Here is a 24,188-nt window from a genome sequence, read left to right on the forward strand (position 1 = left end):
ATGAATAATGGGTGCAAATAATCAATTCCCAGTCCAGGTTATGGATTATTCTCACCTTTTGAAACATAATAAAATTTCATACAAAAAAGGTTTACACCAACTACATTTGTTGCAAGACAAAAAGAATCCATGGTAAATTTAATTATAAATATCAAAACTGACCAAAAATAACTTACACCAAAATGCAAGTCTAACTGTCTAATGAGCTATGAGACAGAATTTTATATCAAAATCGAAAACTAAGCATTATGGTTTTATTACATAGAAAGTTTTTAACAATGCATAACAAAAGTATTTTGAGAGTTATTTTCCATTTAGCAATGTTTATGGTCAATAAGTTAAATGTGCTGTGAAATGATAGATGTTTAATATACACATCACAGTTTTTATCTATTTAGTCTCTTTAACAAACAAACAACATTGGTATGATTTTCTCTTCTAGCTAGCAATTATATTTAATGATAGCAGGTTTATTTTGTTTAATTATATAATAAGCAGAATAGTTCTATTGATCTATTTTATCATCATGATCATGTTCGCCGAACTTCTAATTATATTATTTCTATTTTTTGTAACAAATGTACAATATTGGTATGCTTTTGTATTCTAGCAATATCTAGTGGTGTTAGTCCTCTCCATTTAATGTTACAATCTGCTTCATGTTTTAGTAACAATTTAACAATCTCTATATAACCTCTATCACAAGCTATGCATATGGGGGACACTCCTGATCTCATACACTTATTAATGTCAGCCTTATTGTTTATTAACATCTGTACTACTTCAGTATGTCCATTCTGACAAGCAAAGGACAGAGGTGATACTCCATCATTATCTCTACACTTATTAATGTCAGCCTTATTGTTTATTAACATCTGTACTACTTCAGTATGTCCATTCTGACAAGCAAAGGACAGAGGTGATACTCCATCATTATCACACTTATTAATGTCAGCCTTATTGTTTATTAACATCTGTACTACTTCAGTATGTCCTTTCTGACAAGCAATGAACAGAGGTGATACTCCATCATTATCACACTTATTAATATCAGCCTTATTGTTTATTAACATCTGTACTACTTCAGTATGTCCATTCTGACAAGCCATGAACAGAGGTGATACTCCATCATTAGCACACTTATTAATGTCAGCCTTATTGTTTATTAACATCTGTACTACTTCAGTATGTCCTTTCTGACAAGCAATGGACAGAGGTGATGCTCCAGTATCTCTACACTTATTAATGTCAGCCTTATTGTTTATTAACATATGTACTACTTCAGTATGTCCTTTCTGACAAGCAATGAACAGAGGTGATACTCCATCATTATCTTTACACTTATTAATGTCAGCCTTATTGTTTATTAACATATGTACTACTTCAGTATGTCCTTTCTGACAAGCAATGAACAGAGGTGATACTCCATCATTATCTCTACACTTATTAATGTCAGCCTTATTGTTAATTAACATCTGTACTACTTCAGTATGTCCTTCCTGACAAGCAAAGAACAGAGGTGATGCTCCAGTATCTCTACACTTATTAATGTCAGCCTTATTGTTTATTAACATCTGTACTACTTCAGTATGTCCTTTCTCACAAGCAACTAACAGTGGTGATGCTGCAGTATCTCTACACTTATTAATGTCAGCCTTATTGTTTATTAACATCTGTACTACTTCAGTATGTCCTTCCTGACAAGCAAAGAACAGAGATGATATTCCATCATTACGACAATGGTTTACATTACTGTTACATTGATATAAGCACCATGCAACCAGATCAATATCTCCCATATAACAACTCTGAATTAATGCAGTGCTATTGTTTAGTGTGTTATATAGACTTGCCAATTGTTTCTGTTTTGATATTTCCAAATCTTTTAAATGTACAAGGAATTTTTGTCTGAAGATTTGATCATCCATATTGATGTTACAGAAGACATCTACTATCTTTCCTCTAAACCAGTCATCTATCAATCTATTTATATACATTTGCTGATATCTTTCTGATACATCTATTAAAAATTCATCTCTTTTGTATTTTTTTTCAAAAACAAACCTTTCACGAATAAAACGACTTGAAGCATTATTCATTAAACAATAAATCATAACACTGCCAAAGTAAAAAGCAAGAAAGTCAAACAGCTTGTCATGTATTGTTCTGTATACTTCACCATCCTTTCTGATAAATGTATGAGTAAGTGAATCTAGCGCATCACGAACTACCAATCGAGATGTTCCTTTTACCACTTTACAAGCTTCGTATGTGTTCTCTATGATTTTTGTTATATCTTTATCGACATCTTCTGTGAGCCATTCTTCTTTTAAACGATTGTTAAACATCACACAAAGAGCAAGTGCACAGTATTTGACATGTGCTCCCTCTGTCTGTAATTTATCTATCTCCTCTTTGTAAACTGTAAATGGATTCTTAAAGAAATCTTCCATTATCAGATTTTTGTTTTTGCTGTACAATTGACATAAAAGAGGAAAACAGTCAAACATGTCATAAAATTTCTTGATCTTAGAGGCGTTTGATTTCAAGTAAAGTTCAGCAATAGATTTTTTTTCTGTTTCTGATAAGAGTTTATCTTCTGACAAAAGATTACATTCACAGGACTGATTAAAAGATAAAGATTTCATTTTTTCATCCTTAAAAACCTGAAGTCTACAAGACATGATTAATTTGACTTGTTTCTTGTCTATTAATGTTTTGATTTTTTCAATCAGATTTTTCCAGCTTTCTAACTTCATAGGATTTATGGTATATGTTCCACAAAAGTCATCAATAACAAACAGGATTTTCTTACTTGGATTGTACCACTTGATAATTTTTTCAGGGTTTGTTACCGGTAAAATATCATAGCCGCCTTTTTGCATTCGTAGAGCAACATGACGCATCAATGATGATTTTCCTGTTCCCGAACTTCCGGTAACAATAACACAACCTTTTTCTTTGATACATTTTAATACACTCTTTGCTCCATTTGTTTTTATAAACATTTTGTCATCTTCTGTCCAAGTTTCTAATTCCTCTTTAATTTGACCTAAAAAGAAAGAATTTGATATTTCTTTAAAATTTACAATTATTTTGAGACTGACTTCTGTGATTTTGCCATACTGATATGTACTCATATACCTTCTAAAATTTATAAAACTTTAGGACTTGAGCTTACATGATCAAAGTCATTCCTCAATAAAAACATATAATGTGTGTTTGATCCAAACAATATCTTTTTATAGAACAAGCATTCTGTAAGTATTGCATGGCAAGATATAGTCCACTGCCGGTTAAAAATGTATTGTATTGAAACAAAATTTTAACTTGATCTATAACTTGTCATGGTGTAAACTATATTACAAATATCAAGTCAATATATTCAAGAATGACAAAAAAAAACGTGTGGAAAACTGATTATTTTAGTGAATTTTAAAGTCCAAGGACCATTACTCTGCACAAAATCATCAGGCCGGAACAAATTTCAAATTTGAACTGTAACTTGTCATGACAAGAGTGCACACACTGAAATGTCTTGCCTTCTTTTCTAATCATTGATATTATGTTGATAGTCCTAAATATAAAGCATTACTACAACTATCACATGAACTTAACTTGATCCAATAAAATGAGGTCAAGGTCGTATAAACCAGCAAGAAATACATGTAGACATTACAATCATTCTATACACTAAGTATAGTTGACCTATTGCTTATAGTTTCTAAGAAACAGACTTAACCAAGAAAACTAAACATTAACAAATAAACCATGAAATTAAGGTCAAGGTCAGATAACCATGCCAGGCAGACATGTACAGCTTACAATTCTTCCATACAACAAATATAGTTAACCTACATGTATTGCTTATCGTATAAGAAAAACAGACCAAAACACAATAAAATGCTCCGCTGGGTGCAGCTTGATACGACCGCAGAGTTCGAGCCCTGAACAGTTTGGGCAAGTATGGACACAACATTCAAGCTTGATACAGCTCTGAATTTGGATTGTGATTAAATATTTGACACAGCATAATTTCTGTCACAGAATGAATGTGGTCTAAGAACTTAAACATATTAGATTAACCTATTATGGTCTAATATCCAAAATCGAAATACATGGTTAGATTCAGCATATCAAAGAATACCAAGAATTAAATTTTTGATGAAATCTAACAAAGTTTAATTTTGGACCCTTTTGACCTCAATGTAGACCAATTTGATAACCGGGCCAAAATATCAAAAATCTAAATTCATGGTTAGATTCAGCATATGGAAGAACCCCATATATTCAATTTATTGTTGAAATCAAACAGTTTTAATTTTAAACAAGTTTAATTTTGGACACTGAATTGGACCAACTTGAAAACTGAGCCAATATTCAAAAATCTAAGTACATGTTAAGATTCAGCATATCAAAGAACCCAAAGAATTCAATTTTTGTTAAATTTAAATGAAGTTTAATTTTGGACCCTTTGGACCTTAATGTAGACCAATTTGAAAACGGGACCAAAAATTAAGAATCTAAATACACGGTTAGATTCTGCATATCAAAGAACCCTAATAATTCAATTTTTGATGTAATCAAACTAAGTTTAATTTTGGACCCTTTGGGGCCCCTAATTCCTAAACTGTATGGACCAAAACTCCATAAATCATTCCAAACCTTCCTTTGGTGGTCATAAATCTTGTCTTAAAATTTCATAGATTTCTATTCTCTTATACCAAAGTTATTGTGTGAAAACCAAGAAAAATGTTTATTTGGGCCCTTTTTTGGCCCATAATTCCTAAGCTATTGGGACCAAAACTCTTCTTTTTGCAGTCATATATAAACTTAACACTGAGCAATCAACCGTGAAAATGAGGTCAAGGTCAAATAAAACCTGGCAGACTGACATGCACATCAAAAAATATTTCCATACACCAAATATAGTTGACCTATTGCATATAGTGTTCGAAAAACAGACCAAAACACACAAACTTAACGTTAACCACTGAACCATGAAAATGAGGTCAAGGTCAGATGACACCTGCCAGTTGGACATGTACACCTGACAATCATTCCATACACTTAATATAGTAGACCTATTGCATACAGTATTAGAAAAACAGTACAAAACACAAAAACTTAACTATAACCACTGAACCATGAAAACGAGGTCAAGGTCAGATGACACCTGCCAGTTGGACATGAACACCTGACAATCATTCCATACACCAAATGTAGTAGACCTATTGCTTATAGTATCTGAGAAATGGACTTGACCACGAAAACTTAACCTTGTTCACTGATCCATGAAATGAGGTCGAGGTCAAGTGAAAACTGTCGGATGGGCATGAGGACCTTGCAAGTTACGAACATACCAAATATAGTTATCCTATTAATCATAATAAGAGAGAAATTAAGAATACTAAAAATCCTTTTTTTTTACAAGTAGTCACTGAACCATAAAAAAGAGATCAATGACAATGGACATATGACAGACGGAAACTTCGTAACATAAGGAATATATATGTTACAGTGAATTTGTATAATCAGTGATTATGTAGAATCCCTGAAATTTTCAAGGATTATGTAGAATCACTGGCTAGTTTAGTGATTATGTAGAATCCCTGAAATGTTCAGGGATTATGTATATTCACTAGAAAAAATGTCAGGGATTCTACATAATAACTGAAATGAAAAAATAGTTTTATTTATAAAAAAAATAATAAAAGTAGAATAATCTATTCTATAAAATCACAAAAACTACAATATCCACATTTAAAAAAGTCTTTTTCCTACACGTAATGAATCAGATTTTAACAACTGGCCTAAGAAAAATAAAAAGTTCAGTAAAAACATCTGATGGTACCCCACCCCCCCCCCTTTCCCCCCATAAAAAAAAATAGGAATTTGCAACCTTGAACAGGTTCCAGCAAGAAAGATACTATTGTTTTGTGGTCAGGCAATATCCTTCTTCAGACCTTTTTTTTTAAACAATTGCCATTACGTTTTTGGGGTTTTCCTTTTCTTTTATATCCTGTCGAATTGCTATGAGAATATGCAAGCTTCCTCTTTAAGTTTGTTCTATTTGTCAATCCCAAGTTCTGCCTGTTTTTCTATACATTTAGATGCCTAAGTCCTCACACAGTTTGAATTTCTTGCAAATTGTTCTTTGAACCAAAAAAACCCACACAAAAAAGTTGTTCCATAATCTACTTCACCATTTCCTTTACATGTATCACAAATAATATGCTTGTGGATTTACAAATAGAGCATGAATATCCATTTGACGCTGGCTTTTAATAAACAACCAATACATGTAAAGCTATCGGTATAATGGGAAGGTTAATATTATTAATTTTGAAGTCTTCAATTATATCTTGAAACCTTGTGTTGGTTATATCTTTTAGATCATCCTCTGTGTTTAAAAGCAAAATTATTTCATCTGGCAAGAAAAATGAAAGAAACTTCAAATCATAATTTGTCTATATTAATTTTGTTTATCAAACAAAGGATCGACAATTAAATTATTCATAATCCCTGAAATCATATTAGGGAATTTGTACAATAATTATTAGAATCTTCAGTGATTATGTAAAATCACTGGTCATTTTCAGGGATTATATATAATTACTAATGATTTTAGTGATTCTACATATTCCCTGAAAAATCAGGGATTCTACATAATCCCTGATTATACAAATTCACTGTAACATATATACAAAGTAGGAAGGGTCCAGGTCTTCTACCTACTGAAATATTAAGCTTTCAAGAAGTTAGCTAACGCCCCCGCTGCATCTAGATCACAATCACTATGTCCAGCTTTCTGCGACAGAAATCGTAGGCTCTACAAAAATCAACAATTCAGGATTGGGGAAGTAAATTATAAATAGGACAGATTTTTCTAAAATATTCAGGGTAGATAGAGTTTGTTATGCTAACCATATTTCCCCTTTCAGTTTTTCTCAACTGCCTCTAGTTTTCCAGATACTAATCAAAACTGTAGTGTTCCCCCTATGTTATATTTTTATAGCCATAGTGGCCATGTTGATTGCTCAGACGAGGAAAATTTCAAACTATATAGTTGACATCCTTTACACATGATACATGAACAGACAAACTTTGGTTTCAATCAATTGAACAGTTTAACAGAAGTAGATGTTTCAAGAAAAGTTTTATAGAGACAACAGACTTTAAGATAAAACAAAACTTACATATATGACAACTAGCCCAGTTGTTAATTTTTACTGTAGAATGTTTTCCACTTTACCTGACAACAGACAACAACAACTGACACCAAGTGACAACAATAGCTCCTTTGATGCTTTCGGTCAGGTGAGATTAAAATCCAAAATACAAGAAATATAGTAAATATTGAAGCAAAATTCCCTTGTTTCACATCCTTAGCTATATAACTCTACAACCTTTGTCTAAATGATTATAATGTACCTCTGATGTTCCACGGTATTGGGTCTCTCAAAAGTTCTGTGACTTCCGTGTGTTCAGTCTGTAAACTACTGTGGGAAACTTGTAACTTCCTCAGATTTTCCGTCAATTCTAAGTGTTCTGTCCCTAAAATATCCACTGTTTGTCCTAATTCTTTTATCTTTTCCTGTGATTGTTTGATTTCCAACATAATTTCTTGATTGGACTGATCTAATATTTTAACCTTTAACTCTTGGCACTCCTTTATTATTGGCTGACCACCCAGTCTACTTACTGCCTAGAAAAATATTTTGAAAAATAATAGTATTCAATCAAACTCCATATAACTCAAAATTAATGTTAACAGACTTTTTCATTAATGAATTTCACAACCATCTTACAAGAAAAATTAAAGAACCTTAGTGAGCACGCTCACATACCCCACGTCACCACATTGTCATTGGAGAAATTAAATAAGTGAAAGAAAAAAAAATTGTATAAGAAAAATTAATTTCCTGCCAATATGCACATCTAAACTGTATGTCCTTATTATCTACAAAATTTCATGAAATTCTGTTGTGTGGTTTGAGAGGAGTTGCGATGACAAACTGTTGCAATAGTACATTAAAGTAAATAAGTTCAAAGGGGCGTAACTCCTAGAAAAAAAATTGAATCGCAATTTCCTGTCGATATGCACAACTACATAGTATTTCCTTATTATCTGAAAAAATTTCGTGAAATTCTGTGGTGTGGTTTGAGAGAAGTTGCGATGACAAACTGTTGCAGTAGTACATTATAGTAAATAAGTTCAAAGGGGCGTAACTCCTAGAAAAACCAGATGCTCCGCAGGGCGTAGCTTTATACGACCGCAGAGGTTGAACCCTGACAGTTAGGGTAAGTATGGACACAACATTCAAGCTGGATTCAGCTCTAAATTTGGATTGTGATTAAATAGTTGACACAGCATAGGTTTCTGACACAGAATGAATGTGTTCTAATGAACTTAATTTTTTTGTTTTCTCTTAGAGCAATCCACTATGCTGTTGAATATTAATCCTCTCAAAAAATGTTTGAAGAATTTTTTTTTTATTTATGAAATTTCAAATGAGAAAATTGAACCCAATTTTTTTAATCACATCCCCCTTTCCCTTATTCCAAAACTTAATCTCAATTAAAATTTCTAATGGAGTTTGCAACAATAACTACTCATTTAAATACATCATAAAATATTAAGATGTAAAAAAACTGCTTGTTATCACTGAATGGTAAAGATTATTTTGATTTATCAGTTGGAAGTAAAAAGTGATTTATATACATTGTATATATAACAAAGATTTAAGTTGATTCTGGACAAAGAAAGACAACTTCAAATAAAAAAAAATCTTACAATTAGATATTTCTTGCTTACTATTCTGGACAAAGAAAGATAACTCTAATTAAAAACAAAATTGCTATTTCACAATATTTTGCAATAAGATATTTCTTGCCATTGCGCAATACTGTGCAATTGAAAAGACTTGCTATTGCACAAAATTTAATATAATAATTTTAGATCCTGATTTGGACCAACTTGAAAATTGGTCCCATAATCAAAAATCTAAGTACATGTTTGGATTCAGCATATCAAAGAACCCCAAGATTTCAATTTTTGTTAAAATCAAACTAAGTTTAATTTTGAACCCTTTGGACTTTAATGTAGACCAATTTGAAAACAAGACCAAAAATGAGGAATCTACATACACAGTTAGATTTGGCATATCAAAGAACCCCATTTATTCAATTTTTTATGAAATCAAACAAAGTTTAATTTTGGACCCCAATTTGGACCAACTTGAAAACTGGGCCAATAATCAAGAATCTAAGTACATTTTTAGATTCAGCATATCAAAGAACCCAAACGATTAATTTTTTGTCAAAATCAAACGAAGTTTAATTTTGGACCCTTTGGACCTTAATGTAGACCAATTTGAAAAAGGGACTTAAGTTAAAAATCTACATACACAGTTAGATTCGGCATATCAAAGAACCCCAATTATTCAATTTTGATGAAATCAAACAAAGTTTAATTTTGGACCCTTTGGGCCCCTTATTCCTAAACTGTTGGGGCCAAAACTCACAAAATCATTACCAACCTTGCTTTTATGGTCATAAACCTTGTGTTTAAATTTCATAGATTTCTTTTTACTTACACTAAAGTTATGGTGCAAAAACCAAGAAAAATGCTTATTTGGGTCCCTTTTTGGCCCCTAATTCCTAAACAGTTGTGACCTAAACTCCCACAATCAATACCCACCTTCCTTTTGTGGCCATAAACCTTATGTTTAAATTTCATAGATTTCTTTTTACTTACACTAAAGTTATGGTGCAAAAACCAAGAAAAATGCTTATTTGGGTCCCTTTTAGGCCCCTAATTCCTAAACTGTTGTGACCTAAACTCCCAAAATAAATACCAACCTTCCTTTTGTGGTCATAAACATTGTGTTTAAATTTCATTATTTTCTATTTACTTAAACTAAAGTTATTGTGCGAAAACCAAGAATAATGCTTATTTGGGCCCTTTTGTGGCCCCTAATTCCTACACTGTTGAAACCAAAACTCCGAAAATCAATCCCAACCTTTCTTTTGTGGTCATAAACCTTGTGTCAAAATTTCATAGATTTCTATTAACTTAAACTAAAGTTATAGTGCGAAAACCAAGAAAATGCTTATTTGGGCCCTTTTTGGCCCCTAATTCCTAAAATGTTGGGACCAAAACTCCCAAAATCAATACCAACCTTCCATTTGTGGTCATAAACCTTGTGATAAAATTTTATAGATTTATATTAACTTTTACTAAAGTTAGAGTGCGAAAACTAAAAGTATTCGGACGACGACGACACAGACGACGACGCCAACGTGATAGCAATATACGACGAAAATTTCGTATAAAAATTGAATCGCAATTTCCTGTCGATATGCACAACTACATAGTATGTCCTTACTATCTGAAAAGGTTTCGTGAAATTCTGTTGTGTGGTTTAAGAGGAGTTGCGATGACAAACTGTTGCAGTAGTTCATTATAGTAAATAAGTTCAAAGGGGCATAACTCCTAGAAAAAAAAATTGAATCGCAATTTCCCGTCGATATGCACAACTACATACAATGTAGTATGTCCTTATTATCTGAAAAGGTTTCGTATAATTCTGTTGTGTGGTTTGAGAGAAGTTGCGATGACAAACTGTTGCAGTAGTACATTATAGTAAATAAGTTCAAAGGGGCGTAACTCCTAGAAAAACCAGATGCTCCGCAGGGCGTAGCTTTATACGACCGCAGAGGTTGAACCCTGAACGGTTAGGGTAAGTATGGACACAACATTCAAGCTGGATTCAGCTCTAAATTTGGATTGTGATTAAATAGTTGACACAGCATAGGTTTCTGACACAGAATGAATGTGTTCTAATGAACTTAATTTTTTTGTTTTCTCTTAGAGCAATCCACTATGCTGTTGAATATTAATCCTCTCAAAAAATGTTTGAAGAATTTTTTTTTTATTTATGAAATTTCAAATGAGAAAATTGAACCCAATTTTTTTAATCACATCCCCCTTTCCCTTATTCCAAAACTTAATCTCAATTAAAATTTCTAATGGAGTTTGCAACAATAACTACTCATTTAAATACATCATAAAATATTAAGATGTAAAAAAACTGCTTGTTATCACTGAATGGTAAAGATTATTTTGATTTATCAGTTGGAAGTAAAAAGTGATTTATATACATTGTATATATATAACAAAGATTTAAGTTGATTCTGGACAAAGAAAGATAACTCCAAATAAAAAAAAATCTTACAATTAGATATTTCTTGCTTACTATTCTGGACAAAGAAAGATAACTCTAATTAAAAACAAAATTGCTATTTCACAATATTTTGCAATAAGATATTTCTTGCCATTGCGCAATACTGTGCAATTGAAAAGACTTGCTATTGCACAAAATTTAATATAATAATTTTAGATCCTGATTTGGACCAACTTGAAAATTGGTCCCATAATCAAAAATCTAAGTACATGTTTGGATTCAGCATATCAAAGAACCCCAAGATTTCAATTTTTGTTAAAATCAAACTAAGTTTAATTTTGAACCCTTTGGACTTTAATGTAGACCAATTTGAAAACAAGACCAAAAATGAGGAATCTACATACACAGTTAGATTTGGCATATCAAAGAACCCCATTTATTCAATTTTTTATGAAATCAAACAAAGTTTAATTTTGGATCCCAATTTGGACCAACTTGAAAACTGGGCCAATAATCAAGAATCTAAGTACATTTTTAGATTCAGCATATCAAAGAACCCAAACGATTAATGTTTTGTCAAAATCAAACGAAGTTTAATTTTGGACCCTTTGGACCTTAATGTAGACCAATTTGAAAAAGGGACTTAAGTTAAAAATCTACATACACAGTTAGATTCGGCATATCAAAGAACCCCAATTATTCAATTTTGATGAAATCAAACAAAGTTTAATTTTGGACCCTTTGGGCCCCTTATTCCTAAACTGTTGGGGCCAAAACTCACAAAATCATTACCAACCTTGCTTTTATGGTCATAAACCTTGTGTTTAAATTTCATAGATTTCTTTTTACTTACACTAAAGTTATGGTGCAAAAACCAAGAAAAATGCTTATTTGGGTCCCTTTTTGGCCCCTAATTCCTAAACAGTTGTGACCTAAACTCCCACAATCAATACCCACCTTCCTTTTGTGGCCATAAACCTTATGTTTAAATTTCATAGATTTCTTTTTACTTACACTAAAGTTATGGTGCAAAAACCAAGAAAAATGCTTATTTGGGTCCCTTTTAGGCCCCTAATTCCTAAACTGTTGTGACCTAAACTCCCAAAATAAATACCAACCTTCCTTTTGTGGTCATAAACATTGTGTTTAAATTTCATTATTTTCTATTTACTTAAACTAAAGTTATTGTGCGAAAACCAAGAATAATGCTTATTTGGGCCCTTTTGTGGCCCCTAATTCCTACACTGTTGAAACCAAAACTCCGAAAATCAATCCCAACCTTTCTTTTGTGGTCATAAACCTTGTGTCAAAATTTCATAGATTTCTATTAACTTAAACTAATGTTATAGTGCGAAAACCAAGAAAATGCTTATTTGGGCCCTTTTTGGCCCCTAATTCCTAAAATGTTGGGACCAAAACTCCCAAAATCAATACCAACCTTCCATTTGTGGTCATAAACCTTGTGATAAAATTTTATAGATTTATATTAACTTTTACTAAAGTTAGAGTGCGAAAACTAAAAGTATTCGGACGACGACGACGACGACGCAGACGACGACGCCAACGTGATAGCAATATACGACGAAAATTTTTTCAAAATTTGCAGTCGTATAAAAATTGAATCGCAATTTCCTGTCGATATGCACAACTACATAGTATGTCCTTACTATCTGAAAAGGTTTCGTGAAATTCTGTTGTGTGGTTTAAGAGGAGTTGCGATGACAAACTGTTGCAGTAGTTCATTATAGTAAATAAGTTCAAAGGGGCATAACTCCTAGAAAAAAAAATTGAATCGCAATTTCCCGTCGATATGCACAACTACATACAATGTAGTATGTCCTTATTATCTGAAAAGGTTTCGTATAATTCTGTTGTGTGGTTTGAGAGGAGTTGTGATGACAAACTGTTGCAGTAGTACATTGAAGCAAATAAGTTCAAAGGGGAGTAACTCCTAGAAAAAAAATTGAATCGCAATTTCCCATCAATATGCACAACTACATAGTATGTCCTTATTATCTGAAAAGGTTTCGTGAAAATCTGTTTTGTGGTTTGAGAGGAGTTGCGATGACAAACTGCTGCAGTAGTACATTAAAGCAAATAAGTTCAAAGGGGCGTAACTCCTAGAAAAAAAATTGAATCAAAATTTCCCGTCGATATGCACAACTACATAGTATGTCCTTATTATCTGAAAAGGTTTCGTGAAATTCTGTGGTGTGGTTTGAGAGAAGTTGCGATGACAAACTGTTGCAGTAGTACATTATAGTAGATAAGTTAAAAGGGGAGTAACTCCTAGAAAAAAAATTGAATCGCAATTTCCCGTCGATATGCACAACTACATAGTATGTCCTTACTAACTGAAAAGGTTTCGTGAAATTCTGTTGTGTGGTTTGAGAGGAGTTGCGATGACAAGAAACAGGACTGACGGACAGACGGACTGACGGACGGACGGACGGTACGACAGACAGACGGACGGGTGAAAAACATTATACCCTCCGCAACTCGTTGCGTGGGGTATAATTAACATTTGAAGTCACTGAGGCAAGAGATAGGAAAAGCTCATACACTGCATCCCTATATCTTCTTAATTGAAAATTGTGAGGAAAAACAAATACATGTTGGATCAATGATTTTGAAAAAAGGCAACCATTAACATTTTCACTTGTGACAGATCCCCTGTCCCCTCATAACCTGCCAATGCTATGTATAAAATCACTGATACTTATGTAACACTTACATCAGATATATTACTCCATGCTGTATTGAAATCACCAGTGGCCATTTTGTTACTATCATGATGAGCTAATATATTCCTGTACCATTTAATTCTTGCTAGATCAGGTCCTGGAGTTGTCTCCCCTGGTAGTGGTAAACTGTCAAATCCATTGATTGGCTGAGTAACTGATGTGAGGTTTCTGATCAAGCAAATCATCAATGTTACATCAAATGTTGTGGAAACGGGTACACCTATAACATCGAAAGAATGATAATCAATAACATCTATAACATCAAAAGTAATAACATTGGGTACACTGATAACATCAAAAATATTTGAACTAAGTTCACCTGTAACATCAGAAGTAATAAAATCAGGTACACCTATAACATCAAAAATATTGAAATAAAAAAGTAAAATCTCAAAAATACTGAACTCATATTGGAAAATCCCTAATCACATGGCAAAATCAAATGACAAAACACATAAAAAAGAAATGGACAACAACTGTCGTATTCCTGATTTGTTACAGGCATTTTCAAATGTAGAAAATGGTGGATTATTTTCCTTGCACTAGATAATTATTTTGTTCAAACTGAGATAACATTTTTAAATATACCATATATGCAACAGTATATTACCATAGGATGAAGATGAAGAAGAAGAAAGAAGCAACATTTTGAGGTGAATTCAATCACACATATACTCTCCACAGTCATGACCAATGACAGTGGCGGATCTAGAAATTTTCATAAGAGGGGGCCCACTGACTGCCTAAGGGGGTGGGGTGATTTCGTCACGCTTCAGTAACTCCCGATATAACCAACCAAAATTTTTCTGAAAAAGGGGGGCCCAGGCCCCCTGCACCCCCCCCCCCCCTAAATCCGCCTCTGCTCCATATCAACATAAACTCATCATAGATACCAGGACTAAATTTTATATATATACGCCAGAAGCGGGTTTCATCTACAAAAGACTCATCAATGACGCTCGAATCCATGTTAACATGTTAAACTTAAATGACATTGCATTGGGGTTTTCTTAGCCATATAACATGTATAAACATACCATTTCTTGGAAACAACAGATTCCATTGAGCCTGGTTCAAAACTCTCTTTAATTTTAAATCCTGAAGAGTGTTGTAGTTTGTATTCAGTGTTGAAGGTAGATGAGTAGGTGGAAATTCTCTATCAAAATAAGTACGGACTGCTCTTGGTGCCACTCCTTTCAATAACAAAGCTAATCGTACATAATTCTCTTCTTCTTCCAAGAGGGGGGCCATCATTCAAATTATCTTTCTATTTACAATTGAAACCTATACCATTCTTAATTAATGGTCCATGCAGTCCTAAAAAAAATAAAAAAATTCCAAACTGATAATTCAAAAGAGCAAAACCTTAATTATCAACAGAGAAATAAGCTACATTTCCTTATTTAGAATATTGATAAGAGGGTTTTCGCTCCTGCTGTGTAAATGTACGAGGAACAATGTGGTTATGTATGTGTACATCTACAATACTTAAATAACGAGGTTCAATTTGTTAGCCGCATGACGCAACCAGATGCTCCGCAGGGAGCAGCTTTATACGACCACAGAGGTCCAACCTTGAACGGTTGGGGATAGTATGGACACAACATTCAAGCTGGCAGTGATATTGTTGGCTTTTTTCAAAACTACCTCTACCCTTTTTTATTGGGAAAATATGCGTCATTTTCATCAAATTGGGAAATTAAAAACAAACCTCAAATTTGACTGAAACTTCAATTTACAGACTCCTTTTCAAGAGTCAACCCTTGCTTTGAAATAAGACCTTTTATTGTCAGTGATTATACATAAATAGACCCTCAAATCTGCAAATATAGTCATTTTAGGCATCACAAATGTTTAAATGAATGATTTTCAGTTTGTATTTATGCACAATTACTACAAAGACTGCACTGTTTGGGAAAAAAGTTGTCTTTTTGGGAATAATTTTAAGCCATTTTTTTTTCAAATTGGGATTTTTCTCCAGGGGAAAAAGCCTTTATTCTCCACTAATTTAAGGCAAACAATATCACTGGCTGGATACAGCTTTGAATTTGGATTGTGATTAAATAGTTGACACAGCATAGGTTGCTGTCACAGAATGAATGTGGTCTAATGAACTCCTATTCAAACAATGATCTCAATTCAAATTTCTAATGGAGTTTGCAACAATCAATACAATGCAATACCCATTTGAATACATCATAAAATATTAAAATATAAAATGTCATGCAGTCATGGTTAAAATTAATATTAATTTATTGTAACTTCTGAAAAAATAAATGGGGAATGTGTCCAAAGGGACACAGATGATGCCCCCGCTAGCATATAACGTTATCAAAGGACATAACTCTAGAACTGTAAAAGTGAAGCTGCCAAAAATTGAACTTAAACTGAGTTTAGAGGTAATAAGAATTATATACACATTTCATTAAATTAAGTTGAGACAAACTTAAGTTAAGAGAACAGAAACTAAAAAATTCTTCATTTTTTTCATTTGTAAAGGGACATAACACTAGAATGGTAATCAAAGTGCTTATAATCACTAAATGGTAAAGACTGCTTTAATTTATCAGTTGGTAGTAAAGTGAATATTGCATTGTATATTGTACAATACAATACAATACAATATTTTTATTGTCAATCAGGAACGCCCTATGAGCATTATGAGAGCAGTGTAATTACAAGCAATTTATTACAATGATTATTATAAATTCTTAATGATTATTGTATATAGCATTGATTTAAGTTGATTCAACTACTATTCTGGACAAGAAAGATAACTCCAATTTTCAAAGATTTCATTAAGCATTGGTTTTAGGTGATTCAACAACCATTCTGGACAAAGAAAGATAACTCCAATTTATTTTCTTGAAACTACAAAAATGCTTGTTTTTAGCCCCTTTTTGGCCCCTTTATTCCTAGACTTTTTGCCCCATAACCCACAAAACATATCCAAACCTTCTTCTTATGGTATTAAACATTGTCATGTGGTACAATTTCAGAACAATTGAAATACTTATACACAACTTTTTGTACTGACACTAGATAAATGCTTGTTTTGGGCCCTTTGGGCCCCTAATTCTATACCTTAGGGACCATAACCCCCAGAACCAATCCAAAGCTTCCTTTGGTGGTTATAAACATTGTGTTAAAATTTTGTTGATTTCTATTTTCTAATACTAAAGTTATTATCGAAAACCATCCGTCTTCAGACGACGCTCATGACGATGTGATACCAATATACGACCGCAATTGTATAAAAATGAAGAATCTAAGAATTCAACTTTATATATAACTAAAACAGGACAATGCTGTTGATTACACCATTCCAGGCCCTTTTGTTTTCCAAATAATTAGTATTACCAATAGTTAACAAGTTATGGGTGGAATCCAATACCAAAACCAATAGACTATTTTCGAGTTCATACATCAACGGAAAAAACTTGTCAATTATGCGCGCCTTTATGACGTCATTTATCAGATAGAGGGGATCACCTGTATCCCTGCACTATTTACGTTCATCAAGCTTCTAAATTTTGGTTGGTTATATAGGGATTGTCATTGTGCAATATAAACTAGAAATAATGTTTGTTTTGTAAGTACCTAATCACAATTCCCTAATTACAGCACTGCTGATTTTCAATTATGAGAATTTAATTTGCCGAATAATTCGTGCAATTATAGTATGATAGTTTTCCAACCACTCCCTCAACATTGGAATGGAAGTGGTGATGCACCTAAATGCACGAATGATGTTCACTAAAACCAGAGTTTTGACGGAAATGCATCGAACTTGAAAGTTGTCTATAGCATGTGTCACATGTACATGTAGTTGTATGTATGTATCTTTATGCATGTTCTGTATATATATTTCTCCTTTATTGATAGCACTACCAAGGGTTATGATGTAAAGGCGGACATTAAGCATGTGCACTGTACGTTACAGATTTAATGCGAGCATTTGCCTTCCCAGTTGTAGTAAGAAAATTAGGATGGGCCCAAACAGATAGATCTTGAAAACAGAGAAAAATGGTCTTTTTTGGGATAAATTGTCTCTTTGGCTCATTCCTCATTTGCATTCTCAATTTTATTTTAAAACTGTTCACCTTATAACATACCTGCCAACTGTCACTATATGCGGGGGATTTCCCCCATGGAGGCTCCCAAATTATAATTTTTAAAGAGCAATTTTGTCCACAATTTTAATAAAACAATTAATTTTACAATGAATTGAGGCTTATAAAAGTATGAAGAAGCCAAAAAACAACATTACACTGTATTTGAAAGCCCCCTTGAAGGTTTTTTAGGAGTATGGCAGCCATCTTGCATGCAAAACCCTCATGGGAATTTTGAAAACTTGGCAGGTATGTTATAATCAGCATGACTTTATCAGATGACAATACAAATACTATAACTCCAGACTAAACATCAGCTATAGGCATTACGGTATGTACTTTAATTCAGTCATATCACAGGTGTGTTCTAGTATCATACATTTTACAGTCCTGCTTGGATTTAAGACAACAGCCTATTGAATTTTCTTAACCATAGATCGACTGATACTGTATGAACAAATCAAAACGGCGTTGTCAGTTAAGAGATAAAGTAGTCCCAAATGTGACAAAACAATTCCAACCAAAGAACAATCTACTACCCCAAAATTTGCCCCAGGTAGCAGTTTACACTTTTTTTCATCTGACCGCTTTTACTTAACATGCTAAAGGAGTGAACAAAAACCCAATAACTAATGTTTCAAATCAGCACGGAAGTAAAATATGTTGATTCAGGAAGAAAATTGGATTGTTAACTCTTATTTCTAGTTATTCTGACTGAAAGAAACATGATACAAAAAATTCAGTACCAAATCATGAAAAAGAGGGTAAAATAATTTTTAAATATTTTGACAATACATGCATGGACTAGAATATATATCTATATTAAGTTAATTATTTTTTAAAAGTTAGCTGGTTCGCGTGTATGAATTATGTCCCCTTACATAATCAATATAATTACCTTTTTGTGCTTTTTCAGGGTCAGAAAATTAAAACAATTCATGACCTTTGCTTAGAAAATAAATAAACTATCTAATCAATCTGACAATTACAACATTGTCTCAAAAAATGATCTCATCTATGTAAAGGAATCCCTAATGCTTACTCTATTTCTGCAAAATAATTTTGGGGGCTCATTGAATAAGTAAAGACCCCTTACCACTTGTACTTGTCCACAAAAAGCTCATGCTGATGTCATGTTACCACAGACCTTCAAATTAAACCTAAAGAAATCTAAACTAGAGGCTCTAAAGAGCCTGTGTCGCTCACCTTGGTCTATGTGAATATTTAACAAAGGAAGCAGATGGATTCATGACAAAATTGTGTTTTGGTGATGGTGATGTGTTTTTACATCTTACTTTACTAAACAGTCTTGCTGCTTACAATTATCTCTATCTATAATGAACTTGGCCCAGTAGTTTAAGTGGAAAATGTTAATAAAAATTTACAAATTTTATGAAAATTGTTAAAAAATGACTATAAAGGACAATAACTCCTTAGGGGGTCAATTGACCATTTTGGTCATTTGACTTATTTGTAAATCTTATTCTGCTGAACATTAATGCTGTTTACAGTTTATCTCTATCTATAATAATAGTCAAGATAATAACAAAAATAAGCAAAATTTCCTTAAAATTACCAATTCAGGGGCAGCAACCCAACAACAGGTTGTCTGATTCATCTGAAAATTTCAGGGCAGATAGATCTTGACCTGATAATATTTTTTACCCCATGTCAGATTTGCTCTAAATGCTTTGGTTTTTGAGTTATAAGCCAAAAACTGCATTTTACCCCTATGTTCTATTTTTAGCCATGGTGGCCACCTTGGTTGGTTGGCCGGGTCACGCCACACATTTTCAAACTAGATACCCCAATGATGATTGTGGCCAAGTTTGGATTAATTTTGCCGAGTAATATCAGAGAAGAAGATTTTTGTAAATGATAACCAAGATTTACGAAAAATGGTTAAAAACTGACAATAAAGGGCAATAACTGCTAAAGCGGTCCACTGACCATTTCGGTCACATTGACTTATTGGTAAATCTTATTTTGCTGAACATTATTGCTGTTTACAGTTTATCTCTATCTATAATAACATTCAAGATAATAACCAAAAACAGCAAAATTTCCTTAAAATTTTTTGCTTTTGTGTAATACAAATGAACATTATGCTGTTGCATATTGATCCCCCTCCCCCAAAGAAAAATGAGAAAAAAGCGGAACCTCCACAATTTCTTTTTTAACCCCCCCCCCCCCCCTCCTTTGCCTTATTTTTTTTCACCTCCCCTACCCCTTTTTCCAAAAAAAAATATATTCCCTCAAAATATGGTCATACATGTAATCTCAATTTAAATTTCCAATAGAGTTTGCAACCATAATTACCAATTAAATACATCATAAAAGTCTTAAAATAGAAAATGATCTACATAATCATGGCTAAAATTACCTTTAATAATAATTTCTAAAAATAAAGAAGACAATACAACATTTCTTTTATACATAATTTAAAAGAAATGTAAGGGAGGTTAATCCAAACATACACAACATTGTAGCCTTTTCATCAAAATTTGGGTTTTTAATGAAAAATTAAAATTACAGGTAAAAATGCTTTGTGAGACGTCGAAATTGAAAGTATTATCCTTATTCTTTTATTTAACTTTTGTTAACCAATAAAAAAATCACATAAGAAATAATTGTGCTTTTGGTACTGGCTGTTATCAATGGGAGACAATACAGTCTCAATCTCAATGTGTTTTAATCACAGGAGAGATCAAGCTTGTTACATGAGGAGTATCTCATCAACTATAGTCTATTTTTTAAAACAACTTCTAGACCTTATTTATTTAGCTTACCCATGTTTTATAATTAGTTCCTCACTTTGTACCGCAAAGTAAACTTTAATAGAAAAAAACCTAAACATTGATTTGCTATGTGATATTTCATGTATTTGTGGATTTTTTTTTTTAAAGATTAAATAAATAGGTAAACAATTTAAGACATTGAAACATTCAAAAATTGAGTGTATGAAAGTCTGATTCTTTTTCAATTTATGCTATAGAAACTTTTTAAAGTGACTATGAATTTATTGCAAGACTATTTTTTGAAAGAGTACATTTTTATTATTTTGACAACAAATTTGTGAAGAGATATTTTGTATTGTTCTTGTGTGCGTTGAGGCCATATAGTTTGTTGACAGTAAAAATATGCATATGAGTTAAAAAAAAAGATGTGTTAAAAAAATAAACATATATTTCACTGATAGCCATAAAAGAAAAGGGGGTGGGGTCAAGTATGTAGCAAGAGCAATTCTGCAGGGGATGCAGACTACAGATTGTTCTAGTTTGTGAACCAATATATAAGAAGACGATGGTCACTTAATATAAAAGCGCTATCTAACATGTCTAAATAAAAGTACAATGCACTAACCTAATACATGTCATAGGGAGATTTTAGTGCAGTTCAATAATTTAATTTTATATTAAATTCCAAACCACTTATATAAAATGATTAAGTCTCTCAACGAAGGTTATAAATAATATAATTCCAAACCACTTATACATGTACATGTTATATAAAATGATTAAGTCTCTCAACGAAGGTCATAAATTATTTATAGCAACAATGCACATACTAAACTTTAGAACATAAATAAATATCTTTAACATGTTTAACAAATGAATTCAAAAAAGCAATATCTATTCGATTTACCAAATATGTACTGAAGAAGTATCATGTAAATAGTTAAATATAGAAACAAGCAACTTATATTTTTTTAAACAAGGGACATAACAATTACCTATAATCCTGTATGCCAAATGTATTTAGAAACAATTACTAATTAAAAAAAACCACACACACTGAAGCTAACATGTTTTTTAGTTGGGACAAATGTATTGTTAATAAACAACTGACAAACTGTACCAAAAACAAACACAGTTTTTGGAACAAACTATACACTAAGAACGACAACTTGAACTAGTGATCATGTTAAGTAAACTTTTACAATGTCTTATTTGTTGATAATATAAACAAAAATGATTTAAAAAAGTGGAAATATGTAGCAATTAATAAAAATCAGAATGCGGTTGTAAAAATAATCAGGACTTTGATCTGCTTTGCCGCCCAGAGATGCCGAAAAGTGAACTTGTACAAAATCATGTTTTCAGGGGAAGTGATGAGGCCAAAAAAAAATATATGTCTGTTTCCTGCTTCCAAGGCCAAAAAATCAGGGTCGATAGGTCGGGATTTCTTTTTTTTTTTTTTGCACTTCCTGTCAGATTTGCAGTCGGTTATATGTCATGTTTGGTTAGGGTCCTGTACCCCTAAATGATTTAATCCCTTTAAAGAAGCTTTAATTGAATAATCCTCAAGTGCTGACATTTTTAAACTCGCTTAATGTGGCACATTTGTGCTGGGAGCAGCCATTTTTTGTTTGGGCATAGTAAAATACGGATCTGGTTCGGACCGGAAACGATTTTTTTCCGGATTTGAATAAAAAAGATTTAGGGTCGGAGGGTTTGAGTTAGGGTCGGTCGGGAAACAGGAAACAGACATATATTTTTTTTTTGCCTGATGTCCTTGCCAAAATAACAATTAATTCAGGTATCTAACATTGCTAACATATGTTGATGTCACGATAATACATTGATAATACTGTCTTGTTAAATATAACTTATTGTCAAAGAATGCAGCAATAGTGTCGTTAACGATCACTGACGATGGCCAAAAAAAAATGGAGATGATAAAGCATGCAATTCTGGAAATTGACCGTCTCCGAAAATATAAAATTCGTAAATTAAGTTATCGGCCTTTTCGCGCCAGACGACTATCATGACTATTGAAAAGACTAAACATTGTACTTTAAATGTGTTTGGATTACCTCCCTTACACTGCTTTTAAATTGTCCTTTAACCAGGAAACCCTTGTTTTCCCCCTTTTTTTGCCCCTAAATCCTAAACGGTTTGAGCCATAACCACCCAAAGTCAATCCTAACCATCCCTTTGTGGTATGGAAACTTGTGGTATAATTTCAGAGAGATTTATAGACCGTTTCAAGTTATTAGATGTAAACTAGAAAAATGCTTATTTGGACCCTTTTTATTACCCCTAATTCATAAACTGTTAGGATCATAACCCCAAAAATCAATCCCAACCTTCCTTTTGTGGATATAAACTTGTGATTAAATTTCATAGATTTCTATTTACTTCTACTAAAGTTATTGTCCGGAAACCAACTGTCTTTGGAAGACGACGACGTGATATCAATATACGACCGCATTTTTTTTTTGCGGTCGTATAAAAATGTAGTACTATATGATAAAAGGACGAGTTGGCGAAGGTACGAGTTGACATCCATCTGCATGACATGTGAAATCGAAAGTAGAATTAATTTTTACTGTGTTTTGTGTTTTATGTATAACTTACCATCTGTTTCAGTCTTGTTAAATTAAATTTTATTAAACTGCTGCTGCTGTAAATCTTTACTTTGACTGTTCACACTGTGACTGTTAAAAATCTCCCTCACACAGGTTGATCAGGACGATTACCAAACAATTATGCGCCCTCTAACGGTCTATTTCTTTAACTGGTACCCGAACGTTATTGACAAGCAAGATTGACCAAAAAAAATTCAAAAGTAGCCATACTCACTGAATATTTTACGCAGGGAACCAACACAAGGATTTTACATGTGTGTATGTGAGATCCTCCGTTATTCAGAGCACCCCTCAACAGCATAAACAACAACCTCCTTCTTTGAGCTTTGTTGTAACATTTGTATGATATAATATATTGAATATAAATATATTTATTAAAGGTATTGGTAACGGTCTGTCTGTTAAGTGATAGATTATAAACACGTGTTTATTGAGGGTAAATTATATGGCCTTCCAAATACCGTTTCGATCCCTAACATCACTGAAGACAATCTCATTTTAATGAGGACATTTATTGTCGAAATCTAGATCTGGTGTACCAAAAAAATATTGACACCTTGTGTTTGTGGCATAACATCTTGGCCACAAGTTTATCGTTTTCTGTTAGGCAGTGTCTGCGCGTACCTATGGCGTACGGAAAGGGTCAAAAGTAAATTATTTCGCATATGCTACAGTTAATACGTACAGCATATGCTATATAAACTACAGCTTAAGCTATAATTTATGTACCCTATGCTGTAATTAATGTCGCTTAGGCTATAATATGTAGCAT

At 32.7% G+C, this 24,188-nt stretch overlaps 1 protein-coding gene across 1 annotated transcript; it reads right to left on the minus strand.

Annotated features, from left to right (window-relative positions):
• Positions 1-257: 257 nt before the first annotated feature.
• LOC134681326 (uncharacterized) lies at positions 258-23,534 on the minus strand. The gene is made up of 5 exons (XM_063540907.1): positions 23,406-23,534; positions 14,971-15,250; positions 13,924-14,153; positions 7,435-7,708; positions 258-3,052 (listed from the first exon to the last, which is right to left on the minus strand). The coding sequence occupies exons 2-5, from the start codon at positions 15,185-15,187 to the stop codon at positions 552-554; spliced, it is 3,222 nt and encodes a 1,073-aa protein (XP_063396977.1). The 5' UTR covers positions 15,188-15,250; positions 23,406-23,534; the 3' UTR covers positions 258-551.
• Between the last annotated feature and the right edge of the window lie 654 nt (positions 23,535-24,188).

The sequence above is a fragment of the Mytilus trossulus genome, chromosome 8, assembly GCF_036588685.1.
Source record: "Mytilus trossulus isolate FHL-02 chromosome 8, PNRI_Mtr1.1.1.hap1, whole genome shotgun sequence".
Lineage (NCBI taxonomy): Eukaryota > Metazoa > Mollusca > Bivalvia > Mytilida > Mytilidae > Mytilus > Mytilus trossulus.

Coding starts and splice junctions, on each gene's coding strand:
- LOC134681326 (XM_063540907.1), bottom strand. CDS start 15,187: ATGATGGCCCCCCTCTTGGAAGAAGAAGAGAATTATGTACGATTAGCT. Junction 14,154..14,970: donor TCTGTTGTTTCCAAGAAATG/GTATGTTTATAC, acceptor TCGATGTTATAG/GTGTACCCGTTTCCACAACA. Junction 3,053..7,434: donor AATACCGTGGAACATCAGAG/GTACATTATAAT, acceptor CTTTCTTTTTAG/GTCAAATTAAAGAGGAATTA.